Source organism: Theropithecus gelada, chromosome 1, assembly GCF_003255815.1.
Source record: "Theropithecus gelada isolate Dixy chromosome 1, Tgel_1.0, whole genome shotgun sequence".
Classification (NCBI taxonomy): domain Eukaryota; kingdom Metazoa; phylum Chordata; class Mammalia; order Primates; family Cercopithecidae; genus Theropithecus; species Theropithecus gelada.
The window spans coordinates 193,491,431-193,513,038 of NC_037668.1; the positions used below are offsets into that span (position 1 = coordinate 193,491,431).

Here is a 21,608-nt window from a genome sequence, read left to right on the forward strand (position 1 = left end):
TAAAGCTCTTTCTTTCATCTCTTTTTTGACATACATTCGAGTTAGAATTTCTAATACCTTTATGCCTTCTAGAGTGTAACTTTCATAAAAGTTCATATTCAATCTTTGTTTACCTGAGTCTATATAGCTCATACTAGGTATCTAAATGTTTGCTGAAAGAATATGCTTTCCCCCTTAATGCTCTGCTTAAATTCATTTTTATGACATTTGTTTGCAAAATGCTTCATCAAAAAGGGGATTAAATCAAAATCTTACATGCTGTGTGGGTGAAAATATAAAATTATAGTTTTTTTGGAGATACGTGGCAAGTCTTCAAATTTTAAATGCTCCATCCCAGAAATATATCCAACATAACTTAAATTTAAATAATCCACTCTAAATATGCAAAAGAAAACCCTCAAGTATGTAATTGTAAATATGTGTTGAAACACACACACACACACACGTGTGCACACATGGCAGGGAACAAAATGCAAAAGTTTGTCAATAAAGAAACAATTGATAAATAACATGTCTGTATAACAAGATTAAAATGCAGCCATTCAGAATATAACAACATGAAAAGATGATATATGAGCTATCACTGAGGGAAAGGGGGATGTCAATTTGTAATATATATATATACATGATATTTTCATAGAAATAAAAATATTAATTTGTGGGCATATATAAAGGTGTTATTTATACCCACAGAACAAGGTCCGAACATTTTCACAAGAGATAGTAAACTGTTGTTCCTTTGGGGAAAGGAATGAGACATAAATAATAAATATTTTATATCAATATAAATTATTTCAGTAATTTTAAATAAATACACTGAAGTTAAAGGCAAAAGCCAAATCAAGTCAATACTCACCATTTATCATTTAAAATGGTAAAATAACATGTTTTAAGATCATGAGGTTTTTTGGAGTCTTTATATTTACTGCACCTAATTACATAAAACAAACTACAAAGCCACTAACTGTAGATTCTCCCTGGAATACTCATTTCTAATAGTTTTTAATTTGCAAAATTGGGATTTCTTTAAAAACTCTAATTATTATAGATCATTAAAAACAAATCACTCGTTTTCAGCTCTCTGAACATGCACTACCCTATACTATAGGACTAAGGATGTTACAAAATTCCAAATACAAGCAACAAGAATAAACATATAAATATCTCTGAACCATCAGAATGTAAGAATTACCTGAGTAATAGCAAAGAAAAATACAAATCTCCACCAAAAATTATGGCACAGCATTTTTGAAATTATTTTATTTTGAATGTTTTCAGACACTCTCAGAAAGCTGACACACAAATTATAATGTTAATTTATTTAAGGCACCTTTTTCGGGAATTGTACATCTTCATTTTCTAGCGCACAGTTGTCATCTTGAGAGTAATACGATGACGCTGAAGCTGAAGAACTCTCTTTACAACATACACGCCAGCTGGGAAGCCTGTAAAACACCCACCACCACCAGCGACAAACAGAAAAAGAGAAAGAAAAAGAAAGAAGAAGAGTTGTTAAGTCAAAGTATTTCTGTATGGGCTAGAATTTGAGGCAATAAACAGACAGATGGTTCCTATCCTAATACCTTTTAACAATTTAATGATGAAAATCAATATGCATAAGAAAAACATAAACATTATTATCAGCATTCCAAGTAAGACATTACGAATTCCATGAAGGCACAACAGGAAAGTCTTCACCAGAAGCAGTATCTGATCATTATGACACAAGGAACAGAGAAAGCTGTCAAATAGCTAACCTCCTCGGAAAGCAACAGTTCTTATAAATTCTAACAAATATTTAAGAACAGATAATCCTAAAGTTAACTCAACTGTTTAAAAGCCTAGAAGCTTCCAAATTATTTTTGCATAGAGAACCTAACAGTGATATCAAAAACTAACAGAAATAGCACACACATAAATGAATACTAGAGGTGAATAGTACTTATGAAATAATATGCAAAACTTACCAAGAAAACAATAAAAAAGAAAGTCTCTAGGAACATACCAAAGGAGAAATATACCACAATTATTATCAAGTAGAGTTCAGCTCTGACATTCAAAATTGGTCCAATATAATAAAATCAACTTGATTTGCTACGCAAAAATATCAAGGAAAAATATCTTATGATTATATCCACAGCTACTGAAAAACATCTGATAAACTTATATATCCATCAATGTTTCAAGAATCAATAATGAAACAGGAATAATTATATATTTAACATGGAAAATACATATGTAATACATAAAACTAAAAGTCAGTACTATACATAGTGAGGAAACCTAAAAAGACACCTATATAGATCTGAAATAAGACAAGAATGTCCATTTTCATTAGCATTACAAAACACGAAGATAAAAGAGACATAAAAATGGAAAAGACAGTAAAATTATCTGTAGTTCCAAATAATGAGGGTATCTGCATTAATTGCAGACGAGTTTATATAAATGGAAAATTCAAAAGAATCACCTGTTAAAAGAACAGGTATAAAAATTATATTCCCAGATATAAAAATTATATTCCCAAGTATAAAATTAAGAAGCAAATCAACACTCTCAAACCATAACAAGTACTCATTTACAATAGAAACAATAAAGTGCCCAGATAGAAACTTGGCAAGAAATCTTCTAGTAAGTAGAAATGCTTGAAACTGCCAATATTTGACAATCTTTTTACTTGGAAAAAGTGTCAATTTCACAATTCAAAATAATAGGAGCAGTCTGAAAACCACATACTGAGGTGGTAAAAAGGGAGACTTTTTGTATAAAAAGTAAGCCAGAAATAGTCAAGAAATAGTCAAAAATATTCTGATATGAGGGGACTAGATCTATATGAAACTACAGTAATTACAGCAATATGATACTGAGATAACAGAGGCAAAGGAAACCCCCAGGGTGACTAGAAAGAGAAATCCCAGGAAGATAGCTGTAAACAAGGAATAGAAGGCAACCAGTCTAGGTTAGTTTATCAGAGCACCCAAATACCACCAGAAGAAATGGAATGCCTAGGTTTAAAGACTTTGGAGATTTCTTAAACCTACTGCTTTCATTTTAGAAATTGTATTTCTATTTTTTCCTTGAAGGAAGGTTTTCAACTTGAATGTGTGGTGAAAAGTTTTTCTTGTGGCAACCTACAGTCTTTAATACTTCTAGGCATCCTGCCATTTTAAGGGTGTATGTTACAACTATGTGTTTCAAAAAATAATGGTTAAGTGTTAGGGTAAAAGAGAAGTCAATTCATCCTTACTAAAAAGAATAGGAGAGGGACTCAGGAAAATTTTTCTAAAGGATATAGCAACTGAAGAGCCAAGGAAGATTTCATTAAGAAAGTGGAAAACATTCTTTATTGTGCCAAGGGAGATTTCATTACGGAAGAAAGCATTCTTTAATGTGAAAGTGATTGAAAAAAACCATCTTTTTAAAATGGATATCCAATGGCTTGCAATGACAGCTTTTTATATTTGCCTAGCACAGAATTACTGAACCAGCTATCTTTTTGTTTTTATCATACTATTAAATAAATCTAGCAAAATAATGCAATAATGAATTCTAGAAAGACATTAATGTGCGATAAAGAATATGCTAATATGCAAATGAGCCAAGCTTAATAATCGCAGAGAAGGAGTCTGCAATTATTAAGCTTGACTAATAAAACTAAACTGGAGTCTGTCACTTTCAAATGAATTGTTTTCCTCTGAGTTTTAATGAAGAAACTTTACAAGCATGTAAGATTACCCAGTAAGTACCAATTATTATGTTAGATACAGGGCCCTGTTAGGAAACATTAGGGGTAATTTTCAACTCATTTAAAAATTTGAGTAAGTACATACAGTTTTAAGAAAATATGAAAACAACAAAGCAGCCATTTTAATTAACATAGAAACCAAACAAGATGGAAAACATTATGTCATTAAGACAGCTATTTATTATATATGAGTAAAAAGAGGAAAGAATTACAAATATATATGCACCTAACAATGTAGAAAATACACTACAACCACGGGCAAAACTACAGGTGGAAAGAGAATAATCAAAAATTATGGTGGCCTATTTTAAATTACCTCACAAAATAACAGATTAAGTGGACAAAATGATATTTATATTCCATGTAAGAAGCTCAATCAAAGATACAGAATTTTATACCAAATACAAATTAAAACATTCTTCTCGAGGACACGTGGAATATTTCCCAAATACCAATCATAAACTGAAGCCTCAAAAGAAGCCTCAAATTCCAAAAACTCAAGCTTTAAAAGATTCTATTCCCCAACCAGGCTGCAACAAAATTTGAAATAACAAAAAGACAGCTAACAATATCCCAAGCCTGGAAGCAAGAAATATGTAGCAAAATAATCCTTAGGTTAAAGAGGAAACAACATTACGAAATAATCAGCAGAAGACTACCAATCAAAATTGGTGGGATGTAGATGAGACAATAGCAGGAAAATTATGCTTCTGAATATATGAAGACAAATGCTGAAAACAGAAGAGCTAATCATTCAACTCAAAAAGATAGAGAACAGTACAAATGCAAAGAAACAAGGAAGGATATATGGACAGGCACTGCTAAAATAGAGAACAAAAACAGCAAAGAAAATTAAGAAAATCAAAAGTCGGTTCTTTGAAGAAAGTATTAGACAAACTTCTGGCAAAATCAATAAATGGAAGATAGTAATGGAAATTAACAAAATATGGAATAAAAAGATAAGATAACCACAGAGAAAACATTTTTAAAATTATAAAATATTATAAATTATATATAACAATATATTTGGCAACAGGAGAAATGGATACGTTTCTAGAAAAACAGCAAAACTGCCATAAGGAATGGAAAAAACTGATAACAGACTGATAACAAATAAACTTGAATGGATCTATGAACATCTCACACATAGAAAATTCAAACCCGGTTTTTAAATATTTTATTTGGAAATAGTTTCAAATTTCAGAAGAGTAGGCAGCATAGTACAAAAAAAAATCTACAAATGCCTTAGCTGTATCAACCCATTGTTAATATTTTACTTAATTTGTTCCATTATTTGTCATTTGCCCATGCTCACTCACTCATCCTCCCTCTCTCCCTCTCCCAGTAATTTACCTCTAAAATACTGTGATATCTATTTCCACAGAATAGGGATATTCTCTTGAATAACTACAATACAGCTATCAACTTCAATAAGTGTTACATTGACACAAAAATTTACTGTCCATATTGCAATTTTGTCAATTAATCAAACAATGTCTTTTTTAGAATTCCATTCTCTAATACGGAATTAAATCTATGACCATGTCCTGCATTTGTCATGTCTATTCAGTATCATTTAACTTGGAACAGTTCTGGAGCTTTATTTTATGCAGCACTAACATTTTTGAAGGCTATAGTCCCTTTTCTTTTTAGATAGTATAGTCCTTATGTGAGATTTGTCTAATGTATCATGATGACCAGATTCAGATTAGGTATTCTCAGTCAGAAGCCTTTGTTGTGTCTTTCTCAGGATATTATAGTGATGATGTGACTTTCTCAGGATATTGTATCGAGAAGCATATAATATCCATGTTCCAGCAGTTGCAATTCTACTTTTAGGTACTTCTTAACAGCAATGAAAACTATGTCCACAAAAAGCCTTGTACAAGCATGTCCCTAGTAGTTTCTACTCGGGACTAGATAGCCAAAATCTGGAAGCAGCCCAGATAACTACTAACAGAAGAATAAACAAACTGTAGTACATTCACACAGTGTACTACTACTCAGCAATAAAAAGGAACTAATTAATGACAAAGGAAACAAAATGGGTAAATCTCAGACATTACATTGAGTAAAAAGAAGTCAAGCACATGAGTAAATACTGTATAATTCCATTTAGATGAAGGTCCAGAATTGGCAAAACTAATCCATGGTGACAGAAATCAGATTACTACTTGCCTCCGGGGGATTCACCAGAAAGGGACATGAGAGAACTTTCCGGGGTGATGAGAATATTCTATATCTTGAGAGGGTGTGAGTTACATACGTGTATGCATGTGTCAAAACTGATCTAACTATACAGTTAAGGTCTGTGCATTTTGCTGTACATTATTTATTCTGAGACAGGGTCTCACTCTGTCACCCAGGCTGGGGTGCAGTGGTGTCATCTCAGTTCACCGCGGCCTTCCCCTTCCCGAGCTCAAGTGATCCTTCCACCTCAGCCTCCAGAATAGCTGGGACTACAGGCAAGCACCAACATGTCTGGCTAATTTTTGTATTTTTGGAAGAGATGGGGTTTTGTCACGTCGCCCAGGCTAGTCTCGAACTCCCGGGGTCAAGTGATCCACCTGCCTCGGCCTCCCAAAGTGCAAAGTGCCACTGTGCCTGGCCTATACAGGTTTTATTACCTGTTCAAGATCCTGCAACTAGTAAGTGGGGATCTGGGGTTAAAACTTGGATCTTTTTGACTCTGAAGCACAGGCCTCTTAGCTACTACACTACATGGCCTTCATCTTTATCACTTGTTGCCATTACGAAAATCATGAAGTAGTTAATCAGAACTTCTCCTTTGTGATAGTTGTTTTATTTTTGTATTATGCTGTAACTAGCCTTGACTAGTATTACCGATTCTTGAGTGAATCTAACAGTGTTATCTTCTTACCTTTCTTTTCATTTATCTGTTGGATAGAAAATATTAAACATGAAAGGTAGCAACATGGAAAAATCCAACACTTTGGAGAGAGATTTAAATTTGCAAGGTGAGTGATGGGCAACTTAGGAGCTTCAGTTTCCTTATTTGTAAAAATTAGATTAATACTTTAATCCAAGAGTATGGACAAATTTAAGAGGAGCCCAGGAGTCAGAGACCAGCCTGGACAACAAGGCAAAACCCCGTCTCTACAAAACATACAAAAATTAGCCAGGCATGGTGGCGCACACCTCTGGTCCCAGCTACTCAGGAGCCTGAGGTGGAAGGAGAATCACCGGTGCCCAGGGAGGTCAAGGCTGCAGTGAGTGGTGATCATGCTGCTGTACTCCAGCCTGGGGGACAGAGTGAGGAAAAAAAAAAAAAAAAAGCAAGTAAGCAAGCCTGTATGCCTCAACTCAGTATCAAAATTGTAAAATGGACTTATTAGGAGGAACTGAAATAAATGTATATGCTATGCTTAGCCTGGCACAGAATATGCACTGAAATGTCAGTTATTATCAGCCACTACCTTTTCTATCTACTTTCACTTACCAAATTTCACAGTAGTTTATACTTGTAATCTCAACTTCTTCACCTTCTACTTAGTCCTCAGCCTGCTGAAATCTAGTTTCTGCCCTCACTGTGCCACTCAGACTAGTATGGTGTGGCAGAAGTTAGATTTTTTTGATTCCCCGGCTGCATGTGGTACCTCTGACTGCTGTTTTAACTTAAACCACCTCCTTTTTGACTTGTCAAATTACACACTTCTGCTTCTCATCTCACGCTGACTCCTGCTGCTGAGTCTCCTTTGATATGCTGCTTCTGTTCACTATTTAAATTCTGATGCTCCAAGGGTCTGGTTCTGAATCTTCCCTTTATATTCTACATAGGAGACTTACCTACTCTCATGGTTTTTAGTTGACGGCTACTGAAACTTTTATCTTCAGCCCTTATCTTTTCCTAACTGGCCCATTCCTTAAAACCCTTCTGTGATACCCTACATTAATGTTGACGATACATAAAGCTCATTTAAAAGTTGCATCTCTCTTCCTTCATATTCCAAGATATCTCAAAAACATCTAAATCCAAAATTGAATACATTAGCTTCCTTTTCCAAATCTCTTCCTCTCATATCCTTGATCCCACCATCTGGTACTGCTGTCTACCCAGTCCTCAAACTAGAAACCTGAAAAACATCTGTGACTATTCCTTTGCCTTCACCCTCCCTTGACCATCTCGTTTATTCTACTCTAAATTTCTTTAAATCATTTCTCAATCCCCATTCTGACTGCGTTAACTCAAGCCCTTATCTCTTACCTAGAGCGAACTCCTAACAGATCTCCCTAATTCCTAACTTGCTACGTCCGCGAATCAACCATTAACACTGCCAAAAATCTAACAGTAAATTATCACACTACCATTCCCCTGCTTAAGACCTTTTATAGACTCCATTAACTACGTGACAAAACTCAAGCTTCTCTCCACATGCTATTTAAAAATCTCTAACAATTCTACTAACGTCTTCAGCTTCATACTTCCTGCCACTCTCCCTGCCTTTCACTTTATGCTTCAGTGATACAGAGCTACCTGTAATAGTTCCTTGAACACAGATTGCGCTGTCTCATGTCTCTGGCTCATGCTGTTTCCTCATTCAAGAATGTTCTGTACTTACTCCCACTCCCACTATCTAAAACCTAACAAAATACCTATAATTCTCTCTTGGGGCAAGAAACTAGTAAGGGTCTAAAACATTTTCCTGATTTCCACAATCTGGGGTTAGTGGGCGGCCCCTCTCTAAATTCTCACAGCCTGTTGGCTATCTCTACCTGAGCACATACACACTGAAATGAAATTAACTGTTTATTTTTGTTTCTCACATAAGACTAAGCAACTCCAAGGCAGAGAATACACTGCCCTCTTGCCAGCATGATGATCTGCTGAGCTCCTACTTTGACTATGAATTGTAAAAGCTTTTTCAGAGCTTTAAAAAGAATGAGAAAAGACTTTGTGGTAAAAGAAATAACTAAACTAGGCAATAAAGAATTGCTTCTTAAACATAAATTCAAAACTAATCCCTTGTACAGAAATATAGTGCCAGCCACTCAATTAGGGCAGTATGGTTAAAGTTAATAGTGAACATTGTAGTTTTTGAGTATTACTTCCTGGATATCTGAAAAAAATTACAAAAATCCTTAAGTATTGAGAAACTTGTGGGAAATGGGTGAATAATACGGAAGCCACTTTGGTCAAACACTGGTAATAAAACAAGACCAAAAGATCACCAGGCCTCTAGTGCCTTTGCTTAAGCAACCTAGTTTCTCTCCATCACAATGTTTTATTAAAAGACAGATATTCTTCTAAACCACATTATCAGTCTGGAGTTCTTTTAAGGTTGCTTGTCTTCTGCTTGGTCTATCTGCTAATAGGTAAGAGCACACTGGACCTCTTTCTCCTTGCAGTTTTTATTCTATTTTGCTACTTCAACAGTCTTTAGTCAAACCACATGCAACTGTACAGCTTAGCTGAAGAAAGTTCTATGTTCTAGTGCCTGTTTCTAATTAAACCTTTGCATTTCAGTAGTTCTGACTTTTAATCTTCACTCTGATGTAGGATTGGGTCTTAAATTCTCTTAGCTTAATATTCCACATATCAAATTCTATTAGAAACTTGTTTCACTAAATTGGCCTATAATTTCATTGATCCAACATAGAGAAGCACTTAGTAAACAACGTGATATGTTCTGTTTTTATATCTTAACCTACCATTAGAAATTCAGTCAATACAATTTGTCCTCTAAGATGCTGGAAATAATCATACCCTATACTTGATAATAATATATTTTCAGAAATTGGGTACGGTGTATTTAGCCTCTAAAACACAAGTGACAGTACTTTTGTTACCTTAATTTTCAATTAGAAACTACAGAGTCCTCAAATCAATTACTACCAGGCCAACAGATCAGCCATGCTAAAACAAAGTCTCTAATAGGAAAAGTAGAAAATAAAGCTACAACAGTTGGTGTGGGTCAGACTGCAGGCATTTAAAAATTATCAAGGTTTAAAGTTTTATCCTTCAAGGAGCCTTTGAAAGATATTTCATTAGAGGACTGACATAATCAAAGTTGCATGTAAGATAAATCCAGCAGCACTGTGTAAAATAGGTTGTAGCAAACAAGTACGAAGCTACTCTACGTGTTAACTTTTTTTTTTTTAAGTACTCTTCTACCTCCCCTCGCTGCCAAACAAATGTGTGGAATTCATGCCTACGAGCTCTCCAAGTATCTTCTAATCTCCACTCCCAAAAGCTATCAATCACTTCCCTCTTTTGAAAACAAGGCCCGTTTCTCAGTTTTCAAGCTCTTCAACCTTATCTAAGACATTTTATATTGTTGACCACTCAAATGACTTACTTAAATCTTTTTCCATCTCTCTTTCCAGTTTCCTCCTTCCTTTCAGAGCTTTACTATGCTTAGCACCTTTCTTTATTCTGTTTCAAAAGTCCAATGATCTCTTTCAAAAATGATTCCCTCTATGACAGCGGTCACCAACCTTTTGGCACCAGAGACCAGTTTCATGGAAGATAACTTTGCCATGAATGGGGTTGGGGGTGTGCGCATTACATTCTCATAAGGAGCACAGAACCTAGCATGTGCGGTTCATGGTAGGGTTCGTGCTCCTATGAGAATCTAGTTCTGCTGCTAATCTGACAGGAGGTGGAGCTCAGGCAGTAATGCTCACTCACCTGCTGTTCACCTCCTGTCGTGCGGTCAGGGTCCTAACAGACTACGGACTAGCACCGGTCCCCAGCCCAGGGGTTGGGGACCTCTGCTTTATGAGGACAACGCCAAGCCAAATTTTCTTTCTTTCTTTCTTTTTTTCTTGAGATGGAGTTTTGCTCTTGTTGACCAGGCTGGAGTGCAATGGCACAATCCTGACTCACCACAACCTCCGCCTCCCAGGTTCAAGTGATTCTCCTGCCTCAGTCTCCCAAGTAGCTGGGATTACAGGCATGTGCCACCACGCCCGGCTAATTTTCTACTTTTTTAGTAGAGACAGGGTTTCTCCATGTTGGTCAGGCTGGTCTCGAACTCCTGACCTCAGGTGATCACCTGCCTTGGTCTCCCAAAGTGCTGGGCCTCCCAAAGTGCTGGGATTACAGGCACAAGCCACCGCGCCTGGGACTCCAGGCCAAATTTTAGCTGCATTCAAGTCTGCGTTTTTAAGTGCCCATAAAATGTCTCTACTTGGATATTCCATTCACCTCCAACTAACAGCTCCTTCCCCTTCCAAGCCCTTTGCCAACTCTTCCACTTCTTTTTGACCACCACCAATTCTTCTAGTTGCCCAAGTTAAAACAAACAAGCAAACAAACAAACAAAAAAAAACAAAAAACGCTTAATATTTCTTTTATCATTGAACTTTATTTCAGATTCATAATTTTAGGCCCTAGAATGTATCTCTCAGAGACAGTGTGCTCCAAGAAAGCAGCTACTTTGTTTTGTCCACCAGAATCCTGCATAGGATATAGCACACAGAAGCCTAAGTAAATATCTCTTTGCATTGAGATGGGTAACAGAAAGGGGATGTTGAACAGAGTTTGGTTAGAGGCAAACTAAAATCCAGTTATTTAGAATCCTAGCCTAATGCTGTTACCTGCTGTGCTGCACTGCACTGCCAGCTTGCCAACCTTTCACAAAACCAAATCAGTTACGTCCTCAGAAATCTCTATTTATTGTACCCTCTTCTTTGTTTCTACTGCCAAGATTAAGTTGTTCTTATGACAAGCCTCAATTACTCCAAAGGCTTTTTAGGATCCGGGATTTGAAGATATTATTATCTGAGAATGCTCAAGTCTCTTATATAAAATGGCATTTGCATATCACCTATGTATATCCTCCCATATAAATATCTAGAGGTGATTTAAAATATCTAGAGATGATTTAAAACATCTATGCATACCCTCCCATATAAATATCTAGAGGTGATTTAAAATATCTAGAGGTGATTTAAAATATCTAGAGGTGATTTAAAACATCTATGCATATCCTCCCATATAAATATCTAGAGGTGATTTAAAACCTAATGCTATGTAAATGCTATGTAAATAGCTGTTATACAACATTGTTTTTATTTGTATTTTTATTGTTGTATTGTTATTTTTTATTTTTTAAAATATATTTTCGACCTGAGGTTGGTTGCATCTGTGGATGTGGAAAGTCAGTTGCATTCATCCCTCTAAGTCTCTTTCCTCTAAAAAAAAATCTAGCACAATTATGTCAAAATAATGTTCTCACAACACCACTTTTCTTGCTGAATCTTTATTATCTAATTCTTTGGACTGGCTTGCAAAATCTACCAAAACCTCTGAAATCTATCTCTTTCTCCTCAAGCTTGTCTGTTTACTACCACTCCTACCCAAATCAACTAGATTATCTCTTTTATTCATAACTCTCTCTCTCCTTGACAATTAAGTGCCATCTACCCACTGCAAGCAGGCATACAGACATACACATGCACACATAAAGAAATAGCCATTTATTCATATTATCAACACCAGTACATCTTGTTTCAGCTCATGAAGCTCCTGTTTGCATAGAAGCAGAGTTTATAAACCACCTATTTCCCTTGAACCCAAGTCAAGCCTTCCTTGAGAACTTTAGCCCTCATTTTCTCCTAAGCATTTACTATGCAATTCAGTTTTCTGTGTTGTTTACTAACATTCAAACCAGGTATCTTAGAATGTTAGATATACAAAAAATAAACTGAGTTAATCTAATACAGTAATACAGACTTGAATGCATAAGAGTATCCTAAACTTACTAACAAAATCTACAAGGTAAGAATCCTATGTATGTGTATTTCTTTTAAAAGTTTCATGAACAATTCCAATGCCCACTCCTTCCTAGGCCAATACAGGCACCCACATTTCAGATGAAAAAAGTTGACACTTTGCCAGATAAAATTATTAACTAGAAAAAGTGAAGAAACTTGCCCGAGACCATCTACCAGCCAACTGGCAGCACAGCATACTGGTTAAGAGAACACAGGCTTAGAACCTGGCCTTCTTAGGTTCTGGCTCTGTTGCTTCCCGGCTGTGAGAACTTGGGCAAGCTGGTTAACTTCTTTGTGCCCACCTTTCTTCATCTTTAAAATGGAGTGTCTGCCTTAAAACATTGATACAGAGAATAAAATAATTTAATGTATATTACCTCGAATAGTATTTAGTACTTAGAAGAGAAATAATCACTCAATAAATGTTCATATTAATAATGCAAAGGAAGGACTACAACCAAGCTCTGACGTAGTTTTACGTCTTAAGCACTACACCACTATCTGTATTGTAACAAGCAGCTTATATACAGAGCTCAAGTCTCACAATTCTTCTGTATCCTTCACCACACCAAATACACTGTGGATAATCAAATAATATTTTAAGTGGATTTATAAATTCCCATTTTTAACTCTGAAACCTGGGCCATCTTATTTCTACTCAACAAATTACCAAAGTATCTAGAGTCAATGAATAACTTATATAGTAGTGCTTACTATATGTGAGGCATTATTCTTAGCCTTTACATGTTTTTTCCCCAGTAGATTACAAACGCTACATAATACAAAATTAGCTTAGTACCTACAAACCGTATTAATGTTACAGAATACTTTCTAATAAAGCTAGGTGTCACTTTCATGTAAAATATAAAATAATTTTAACTAGCAATTATAAAGTCCTAAATAAAACCAAATCTTCTTTCAAAAAAAACTTGCATTAAACAAATTTATCCCAAAGGATTAACACTCTTATACTGCAAATATTCAAAGCAATTTCCTATTCCCTTGTGACATGTACAATTTGACTTGTGAAATTAGTCTAAAATATGGCCTTGAAAAACAAAGACAGGTAACATAAAACTGGTGCTAAAGTATAACCTAAAACACGTAGATAAGTTTCAAGTAAAGAGACTTTGTCTCTTTCCAGTTATGCATAAACTACTAAACAAAAGCATCACGTGTTTCTATTTGAAGATGACTTGAGAATAATAAAGCACTTAAATTTTTATAAGTTTCCCTTTCGTTATAAGCATAACAATATTAATTATACATATTGATTCATTTGTCCATTCAGACTGTTGAGAAAAGTGGAACAATAATGTACAAGTTCATGAACAAATGAAAAATGAAATAACCGATGCTCAAAAGAGCTGATACCTTTTATTTTTTCCATTGCCTGTCAACCCTACTACCTGCTTCCACTCCAGTATATCCTCAAATGTTTAATAACATAAAGGACCAACATGAAACATGTTATTTGCCATCTTTTACTGGACACAGTGTTCAGGTGTTATGCAAAGATGTCACACACCTTCTTTCACAGACCTTTTCCTATTAAGGCAAGCTGGCTTCATCTAACTTGTCTGAAGGGAATCTGACACTGTATGACCTGACACCTCTTATAAATATAAATACCAGGTGCTTTCTTTGGAATATATATCCCAGAGCAAAGATAAACTTTTTTCCCTCAGTCTTTCACATTAAGTTCCATTAAAAAAATCATTTTTGTAAAGGTCATCTTTCATTGGTTTATTCAAGGAAAGAAAAAAAAAAGGGCATCGAATGATTTGGAGAAGTGGGACTATGTTATTATTTTACTTATTTCAAATATTATTCAGAGAAGAAATAGATTCAGAACCTTTAAAGTTAAGAGACAGAAGCAGAAACAAGCAAAAAATTCCTCCAGATTTTCTGGGGAATTTTCAATATGTTTTATCTATATGTTTCCAATATGCTCTATTCATCACCTCAAAAAAGAAAAAAACAGCTTATATATTGTTCTAGTTTTTAAATTTTTTTCTGCTCACTTATGCATATTAATAGACCAGCAATTATGAGAGAAAAAGCAAAAGGGTACAGAAATATAATCACAAACCAGGAAATAAACCTCTTAAATTGATAAAAACTGGTCTGACATACTCAGAAAAATTACTACTAAGGTCAAAAATGCCAACATCTTGATTTAGATATCAACTCTCTTCTAGTGGGACCACGACTTAGGACCTCCTGCCTCCAAAGTATGTCCCCTACATTCCACTTTATCCTCCACAACGATCTAATTAAAAGATCCACGTGACCTCATGCTCCTGTTCTCCAGTTTAAATGACTTCACTTGCTCAGCCTCTGTCAGGTGGTTAGAATCAGAATTTATCTGCATGATAATCAAATCCCTTCAAAACCCAGCTCTAGCTTCTCTTCCCATCCCTGCTCACATACACTCACGCTCTAGATAACTGGGTAAGAGTGTTCTCTCTGGCCGGGCGCGGTGGCTCAAGCCTGTAATCCCAGCACTTTGGGAGGCCGAGGCGGGTGGATCACGAGGTCAGGAGATCGAGACCATCCTGGCTAACATGGTGAAACCCCGTCTCTACTAAAAATACAAAAAACTAGCCGGGCGTGGTGGTGGGCGCCTGTGGTCCCAGCTACTCGGAGGCTGAGGCAGGAGAATGGCGTGAACCTGGGAGGCGGAGCTTGCAGTGAGCCGAGATCGCGCCACTGCACCCCAGCCTGGGTGACACAGCGCGAGACTCTGTCTCAAAAAAAAAAAAAAAAAAAAAAAAAAGAGTGTTCTCTCTGCCTACAACAAAATTCTCTCATCGTGAACTATCCATCCTGCAGACCATTTTATGGATGAGAGTTGAGGTTCACAGAAGTAACTTGTCCAAAGACATACAGTTAGTGACAGAACCATAAGTAGGATATGAATTCTTCCTTTGCTATTCCTAAAGACCTTTGTAAGTACCTGCTACATTTGTCAAATGTATAAGACTTGTTTAAATGTCAAGCTCTTCCTGAAAGTCTAATATAAGCTTCTCCAAGATGATCCTTTGGGGTGAAGGAAAAACAGATTTGTTTAGTTTTAAAAAAATAAGTTTTACTAAGATTAATGTAAGGATTCATACTTGGTCTGAAGGGTCAGATGGTCACACATCAAGAACAGCAAGGACTATTGGCAGAAACCCAGGGAAAGAGTGGAAGTCTCACAAACAATGGGTTTTACTTACAGCACACCATGATTCACTGTGGTTTATGTTTGCCCAGTTAGGTAGACTTAGGAATTATTCAGTTTTAACTGAACTGACCCTCACAACATCGGGAAGCAGCTTTTTTAAAAAGTCCTGCAAAGAATTTAATAATGCAAGCACAGCCAACAAGAAAATGACAAGGCTGGCTCCTAAGTAGTTGAAGCTATTCCTCTTCTATACTACGATGTCATATAATCTAGTAGGTCAATCACGTAGCTCTTATTAAAAATTATTATTTTAATGAGAACAAAAGGCACCGTTAACGGAAATTATTATTTTTTTCTAATTTTCCTTAAATATCTAACTTGTATTATTATTACATACACTAATACACTATTATTATATTGGCACATGTATATAACGTGTAAACAATTAAGGGGCAAGCACAGGTTTTACTAATTAGGGGATACACTCAGAATATCCACTAATTGTGTTTTTTTTTTTTCCTCTTGAAGGTAATGCAGCTTTCCTAGTTTGCCCATGACTGAGGAAGTATGGTATAGGGTATGGGCTGAATAATGCGCCCCCCTCAAAGATGTCTGCATCCTAATCCCTAAATATGTTACCTTACATAGTAAAAGAGACTTCGCAGATGTGATTAAATTAAGGATTATGAGATAGGGAGATTATCCTGGAATGTCTGGGTGGACCCAGTGTAATCACAATAGTCCTTATAAGAGGGAGAGGCAGGAGGACCAGTCATAAGTAGACATAAGGAATGAAAAAAAAGGTTGGAGTGCTGATGTGAGGAAGGGGCCACAGAATACAGGCGGCCTCTAGAGAAATATTCTCCCCTCAGAGCTTCCAAAATGAACCAGCCCAGTTGACATCTTAATTTTATTTAGCCCTGTGAGACATATCTTGGACTTCTCACCCACAGAATTGTAAGGTAATAAATGTTAGTTGTTTTAAGCCACTAAATTTGTGTCAATTTGTTACAGCAGGCATAGGAAACTAATGCAGGGAATTCCTAGGTTATGCGACTTCCAGTGTTAAAACCAAGACAAGCTGGTGACCCTCTATCTTAGATTTTCGGTGCTCATAAAAACATCTGGCACAGTAAGTATGAGGAAAAAAATGTGGCTGAATAATGTTATGATGAAATATTTACATAATACGCTGTTACTGTTACAAAGATCTCTCATTTGTATTATTTCATCCTCCTAACAACCCTGTGAAGTATGAGTGGATCAATTTCCCCATTCTGAGGATATAACAACTAAGGTTCAAAGAAGTTACATAACATGTCAAAGAACACACATCTAGTAAATGATGGAGCCACATATATAAAATACAGGCCTTCTGACCTACAAAGGACTATGGTACTCAGGAGCCTGTGCTGCCTAAGTTCAAATTTAAGCTCCAAAGCTTAACAGCTGCTTAACCTTAGCCAAGTTACTTAACCTCTATACTTCCTCACATGTAAAATGCAAAAGGAAGTTAATAATAATACCTATCTTACAGGGCTCTTATAAAGATTAAAGGTGCTATTGTCAAGTAAACATCATGTGCCTGACACATAGACAGCTGTCAGTAAATATTAGCTATCATTGCTCTGTGCTGCAGCTATAGCGCATTTATGCCTAGAATACTCTATTCTACTTGATCAAAAATCATAAAGTATGCAACAGGAAAAAACAGCAAAAAAAAAAAAAAAATGAGTAATGACATAGAATAGATGAAATAGTTTTTCTGTGAACATAATCTAAGGTTAGTACTCTAGGCTGGAAGATAAAAGCAGAGGGGAGACATAATCAAGATCTATGAAATTATGATAGTAAACTTACCAGTAATATTGGTAGCATGAGAGGGGAAACCTTAGAAACTAGAATACTGTAGAATAGACATACAGCACTCAAAATCTTCAAAACAAATGGATCACAAAATTTTGAGACAATTTGTGAATAACAAAAGAGACAAAAGTGGCTACTAAAAGGCACTCATCAACTCTTGCAAACGTTTTATCTAACCCTAGGACTTGCTGGTAGCCCTTTCTGTTAAAGGGAATGGGGTTGTTGGGAAAAGAAATACCACACCAGATTGCAGCAAAAGTTAGAAATCCATTAAGTGCCATTAAATTCAACTTGGCAAGAAAGCAGAGTCTTCAAAGAAAAAACGCACCCTTTGCCAATCATCACCACGTACCACTCCTCTTCCCCAATTTCATTCATCATCACCCTTCAAAAAAAAAAACCTTTAAGCCTTAATGTCCTATTTTAGTGTCTTTTAATCGTTTTGCTAAAGAATAATTAAAATGTCTCTAAATTTGGTGGTCTAAACAAATCTCAAAATAAACTAAACCAATAGTTTCCTAAGCTAAAGTTTCTTAAAATGTTCACACTCTTTTCTTAAACTCTCCACATCCATTTTCCTCACTAGGAGTTAAAAAACTTTACAGAAGTTTATTACTACTTTCAATACAGGGCCAACCTATTTTTTCCCTAACAGGGAAATTCATTAGCTCTTCACTAGAGCTAATGATTGAAGGTGAGAAAACATATTGAGGGTTAGCTTAATCAAAAGATAGCCAGAAATTCCCAAAAGAAATAGAAGCAGAGTTAACTTAAATTTACAAATGATTGTAAGAATCACATTCTATTGCTTGATTTCGTTTACACCATCTAACTTAAAAAAAAAAAAAAAAAAGCCAGAGATACTGGTGTTAGTTTTTAAACTTGAATGAAAGTGTTAACCTTTTCCTTATTTGCCATTTCAGAAAGTTTTGATGAATAAAAACATGGTTTAAAGATGGGCAAGACCAAGAAAAAAGAGGAAAGAAAATACAGTCTACGAGTATAACTAGGCAGCCCCAGAAAGAGATGAAAATGAATACAAGCTTCAGTATCTACAAATTTAAAGTTAAAATGAGGTAAGTGGATTTATCTCTTACAGGCACTTCTCCGTACCCAACACAGTAAGTAGAAAGGGGAGGATTTTATTAAAAACGGGAGGTGGGTATTAAAAGGATTCAGAATGAAAGGTAAGAAGTCAAGTTTTTTTGTTCTCAAAAACTTCTACCATCCTTCCAATCAAAATCCCTCAGCCAGGCGAGAGTTTTCTCTTCCCCTTGTTCATGTATTATTTTATGTGAGCAACAACTCTACAATTTCAGCGCCTCTGGAATCCATTAGGCATCCATAAAAATGAAAATAGTGTTGGTGTTCTGCAGAAATAAGCAAAACAGGAAACTTAATTTCTATTTTAATATAACAAACAGCAAATAGCCTTGACTAAAGAAAGATGTTTTCAGTCATCAATTGTCACATATCTTTGAAGAAATTCCCTGGGAGGAAAGAATGGCTTTTCCAAGTACGGTGAGGGCAGTCTTTCGACTTACAAGCTTTCTCTGCTCCTCAAAAAACTCCAGAAGTGCCTGGGATTAAACGGAAACTCCGTAAAACTTGGGGGGTGCTTTAGGGACAAAGCATTCTTCCCGCCTTCAAAATACAGTATTTACCTTCCCACTACTAAGGGACATTACCAAAAACTACTACACACACTACATCTAAGACACCCTCTCCACCAAACCAACTGAAAAAGTGCTTCATAACACACACACACACACACACACACACACACACACACGCTCCCCCAAGTTTCCAAAAACAGTGGCCCAAGTGTACTTGGGATCAAACACTGTGCGAGAAATGTCCAGGAGAACTACTGCTTATACATTACTCTTACCTTCATGACCACTCAGTTTTAAAATCGCACGTCCGGAACGTATCACATCCGAAGTGCTTTATCCCCTTACCACACTAAGAACGCAAAGACTGGCGGCAAATCGGAGCAACTTACTTACCATCGATCTGAATACCCAACCCCAAACCCTGCACCGTCTCCAAGGGGTAGAAGAACTGAGTACAAAGGCACTTGGTGGTTCCTTCTATCTCGGCACCTCTCTCTCTCTCCCACTGAGTCTCTGTAAATTCCAAAATACACCACGAAAATCTCCGCACAGAGCACTGCCAGACCAGTCAGATGGAGAGTCGAGAAGTAATCGGTTTGTCCCTTCCAAGGGGGCCTTGGAAACCCGGACCCTAAAAGCCAAGATGACTTGGGGGTGTGACCTGGGCTGCTCCCTCCCCTATACTCCCCTCACGGGACTCGCTTGTCGTCGCGGCTACTCACCAGACCAGAGAGCACAGAAAGAGGCAGGAGACCAGGGCCAAGGCCCGCCGGTGCTTCTTCATCTTCTCCTCCTTCTTCCCCCTGTCAGAAGGCGGCACATCCTCCCGGCAGCCGCCACTGCCGAGGCCAAGATGGAGGAGCCGGAGCAGGAGCGCGAGGATGGGACCGATAATCCTAAAGGCTGTGGCGCTGGCTGAGCGGCTCCTCAGTGGCTCGCGTCCTGGCAGCCCTCTCCGAGGGCCCCACAGCCGCGCGGACAGGGGCGCTTCACAGGACTCCGGGGACCGCCGCTGCTGCGGCCGCCGGCTCGTCCACGCCCGCCTCCAGAAGCCGCCGCCGCCGCCACTGCCACCCCATATCCTCCCCGCCCGCCCGGGGCCTTGCTCAGTGAGACCAGCGACCAACGGCCGCCGCGTACTCGCCTCTCAACAGCCAATCGCCGGCGGGGCCGCGACACCTCACACACCGCTGAGCTGGAAAGCGACGCGTCACCCACGTCCCGCGGCGCCCACACCCCCACCAGCCTCTGCGTAGGCCACGCCCCCTCCGACGCCGCAGGCGGAGAAGCCGGAGGCAGGAGACCACAAAACGCAGGAGCAGACGCTGTCGCTGCTCCGCCCGCCCCAGGTCCCGCCCCCTTGCGGGCTAGCGTTCAAAAGAGCCCCGTGATCGTTCGCATTCCCCCTTACAGTGGTCCGCCCCTCGTCCCGTGCGCGCTGAGTCCGCGCAAGCACCCTTGGGAGTTGTAGTTTGCCTTCCAGAACCCGTTTTCTTCTTTCCCTGTCCCTCCTAGAATCCATGGTTTTGTTGCGGAAGTCTGTAGTTTCGCTGCTCACCACGAGACTGATCAGCTTTGGAAGTGTTGCACTCTTTTCCTCTTTTGAGCACAGTTCGTGGGATGGCCTAGAATGACGGGGTTGAGGGTTGTGAGGGAAGCTGTACTAACAAAATTTAAAGACCCTTTCCCTGTATCAATGGACTGCCCCATCGACCTAGATGTTGATTGGTAGATAGAAAGGGGCGAGCCAAGAATCTCTCATCTGATTGGTTGTAGCGGAAAACCTTTCGCTTTTTCTTTCTTTCAGCAGGAATTTCGCCGCTTGCCGGGTTCCTCACTTTAAGTGTGTTTTGTTGATTTTCGTTCTGTTGCTTTCGAACTTTGGGTTCTCTGCGATGGAGTCGGAAGGGAGGAGTTGTCTCCGTTAGAGGAGCACCCACAGACGCTCCAAGTCCTGAGGCTCACCGAAAGTGGGGAAGGCAGTCGCTTACACTCACCTAAGAGCAAGAAGTGACCACTTCTCAATACTAAGTAACGGGCAGCATGCCCATTCCAAGTCTTTACGCCGCTGAGGGGACGGAGGCTGCAATGGTCTGTGCCTTGGAACATGGCATAATGTTTAGTGTGAAAAATGTTTAAAGGTGGTGTTACTTATTGTTCATGTGGCCGTAGGGAAAAAACCCTCAGTAAAATGCCCACCTGACGCCTAATTTTGAGCCGCGGAATTTCCTTATGAACCTTCTAAGTTGAATTGTATGTTAATTGTAGTCCCAAAGAACTGAATGATTTCACCCACTCTGTAATTCTTGGATATAAGTCAATTTGATGTTAGAGAAATTATACAAAGAGTGATAATTTTGGTTTTAAAGGTGTTCACCCTGAACTGCCTGTTCTGGCAGTAATTAGGTAACAGTTCCACTTATCTGCTGATGCTACTCTTAATATATGACAATAAAATCCTTTCATCTCTCAC

General features: G+C 37.8%; 1 protein-coding gene across 4 annotated transcripts in view; it reads right to left on the reverse strand.

The window, feature by feature from the left end:
* The window catches only part of SUCO (SUN domain containing ossification factor), an 83,425-nt gene extending 62,091 nt beyond the window's left edge, over positions 1-21,334 (reverse strand). For 2 of the 4 annotated variants that reach the window (XM_025353618.1, XM_025353608.1), the window contains exons 1-2: positions 19,858-20,487; positions 1,331-1,445 (exon numbers count right to left, since the gene is read on the reverse strand). In XM_025353618.1, coding sequence (XP_025209403.1) covers positions 1,331-1,445; positions 19,858-19,919 — 177 coding nt within the window. In that variant the 5' untranslated portion in view covers positions 19,920-20,487. Of the gene's footprint in view, positions 1-1,330; positions 1,446-19,857; positions 20,488-20,556 lie in introns of those variants that run through there. The other 2 variants (XM_025353597.1, XM_025353626.1) reach the window with 2 other exon arrangements.
* Between the last annotated feature and the right edge of the window lie 274 nt (positions 21,335-21,608).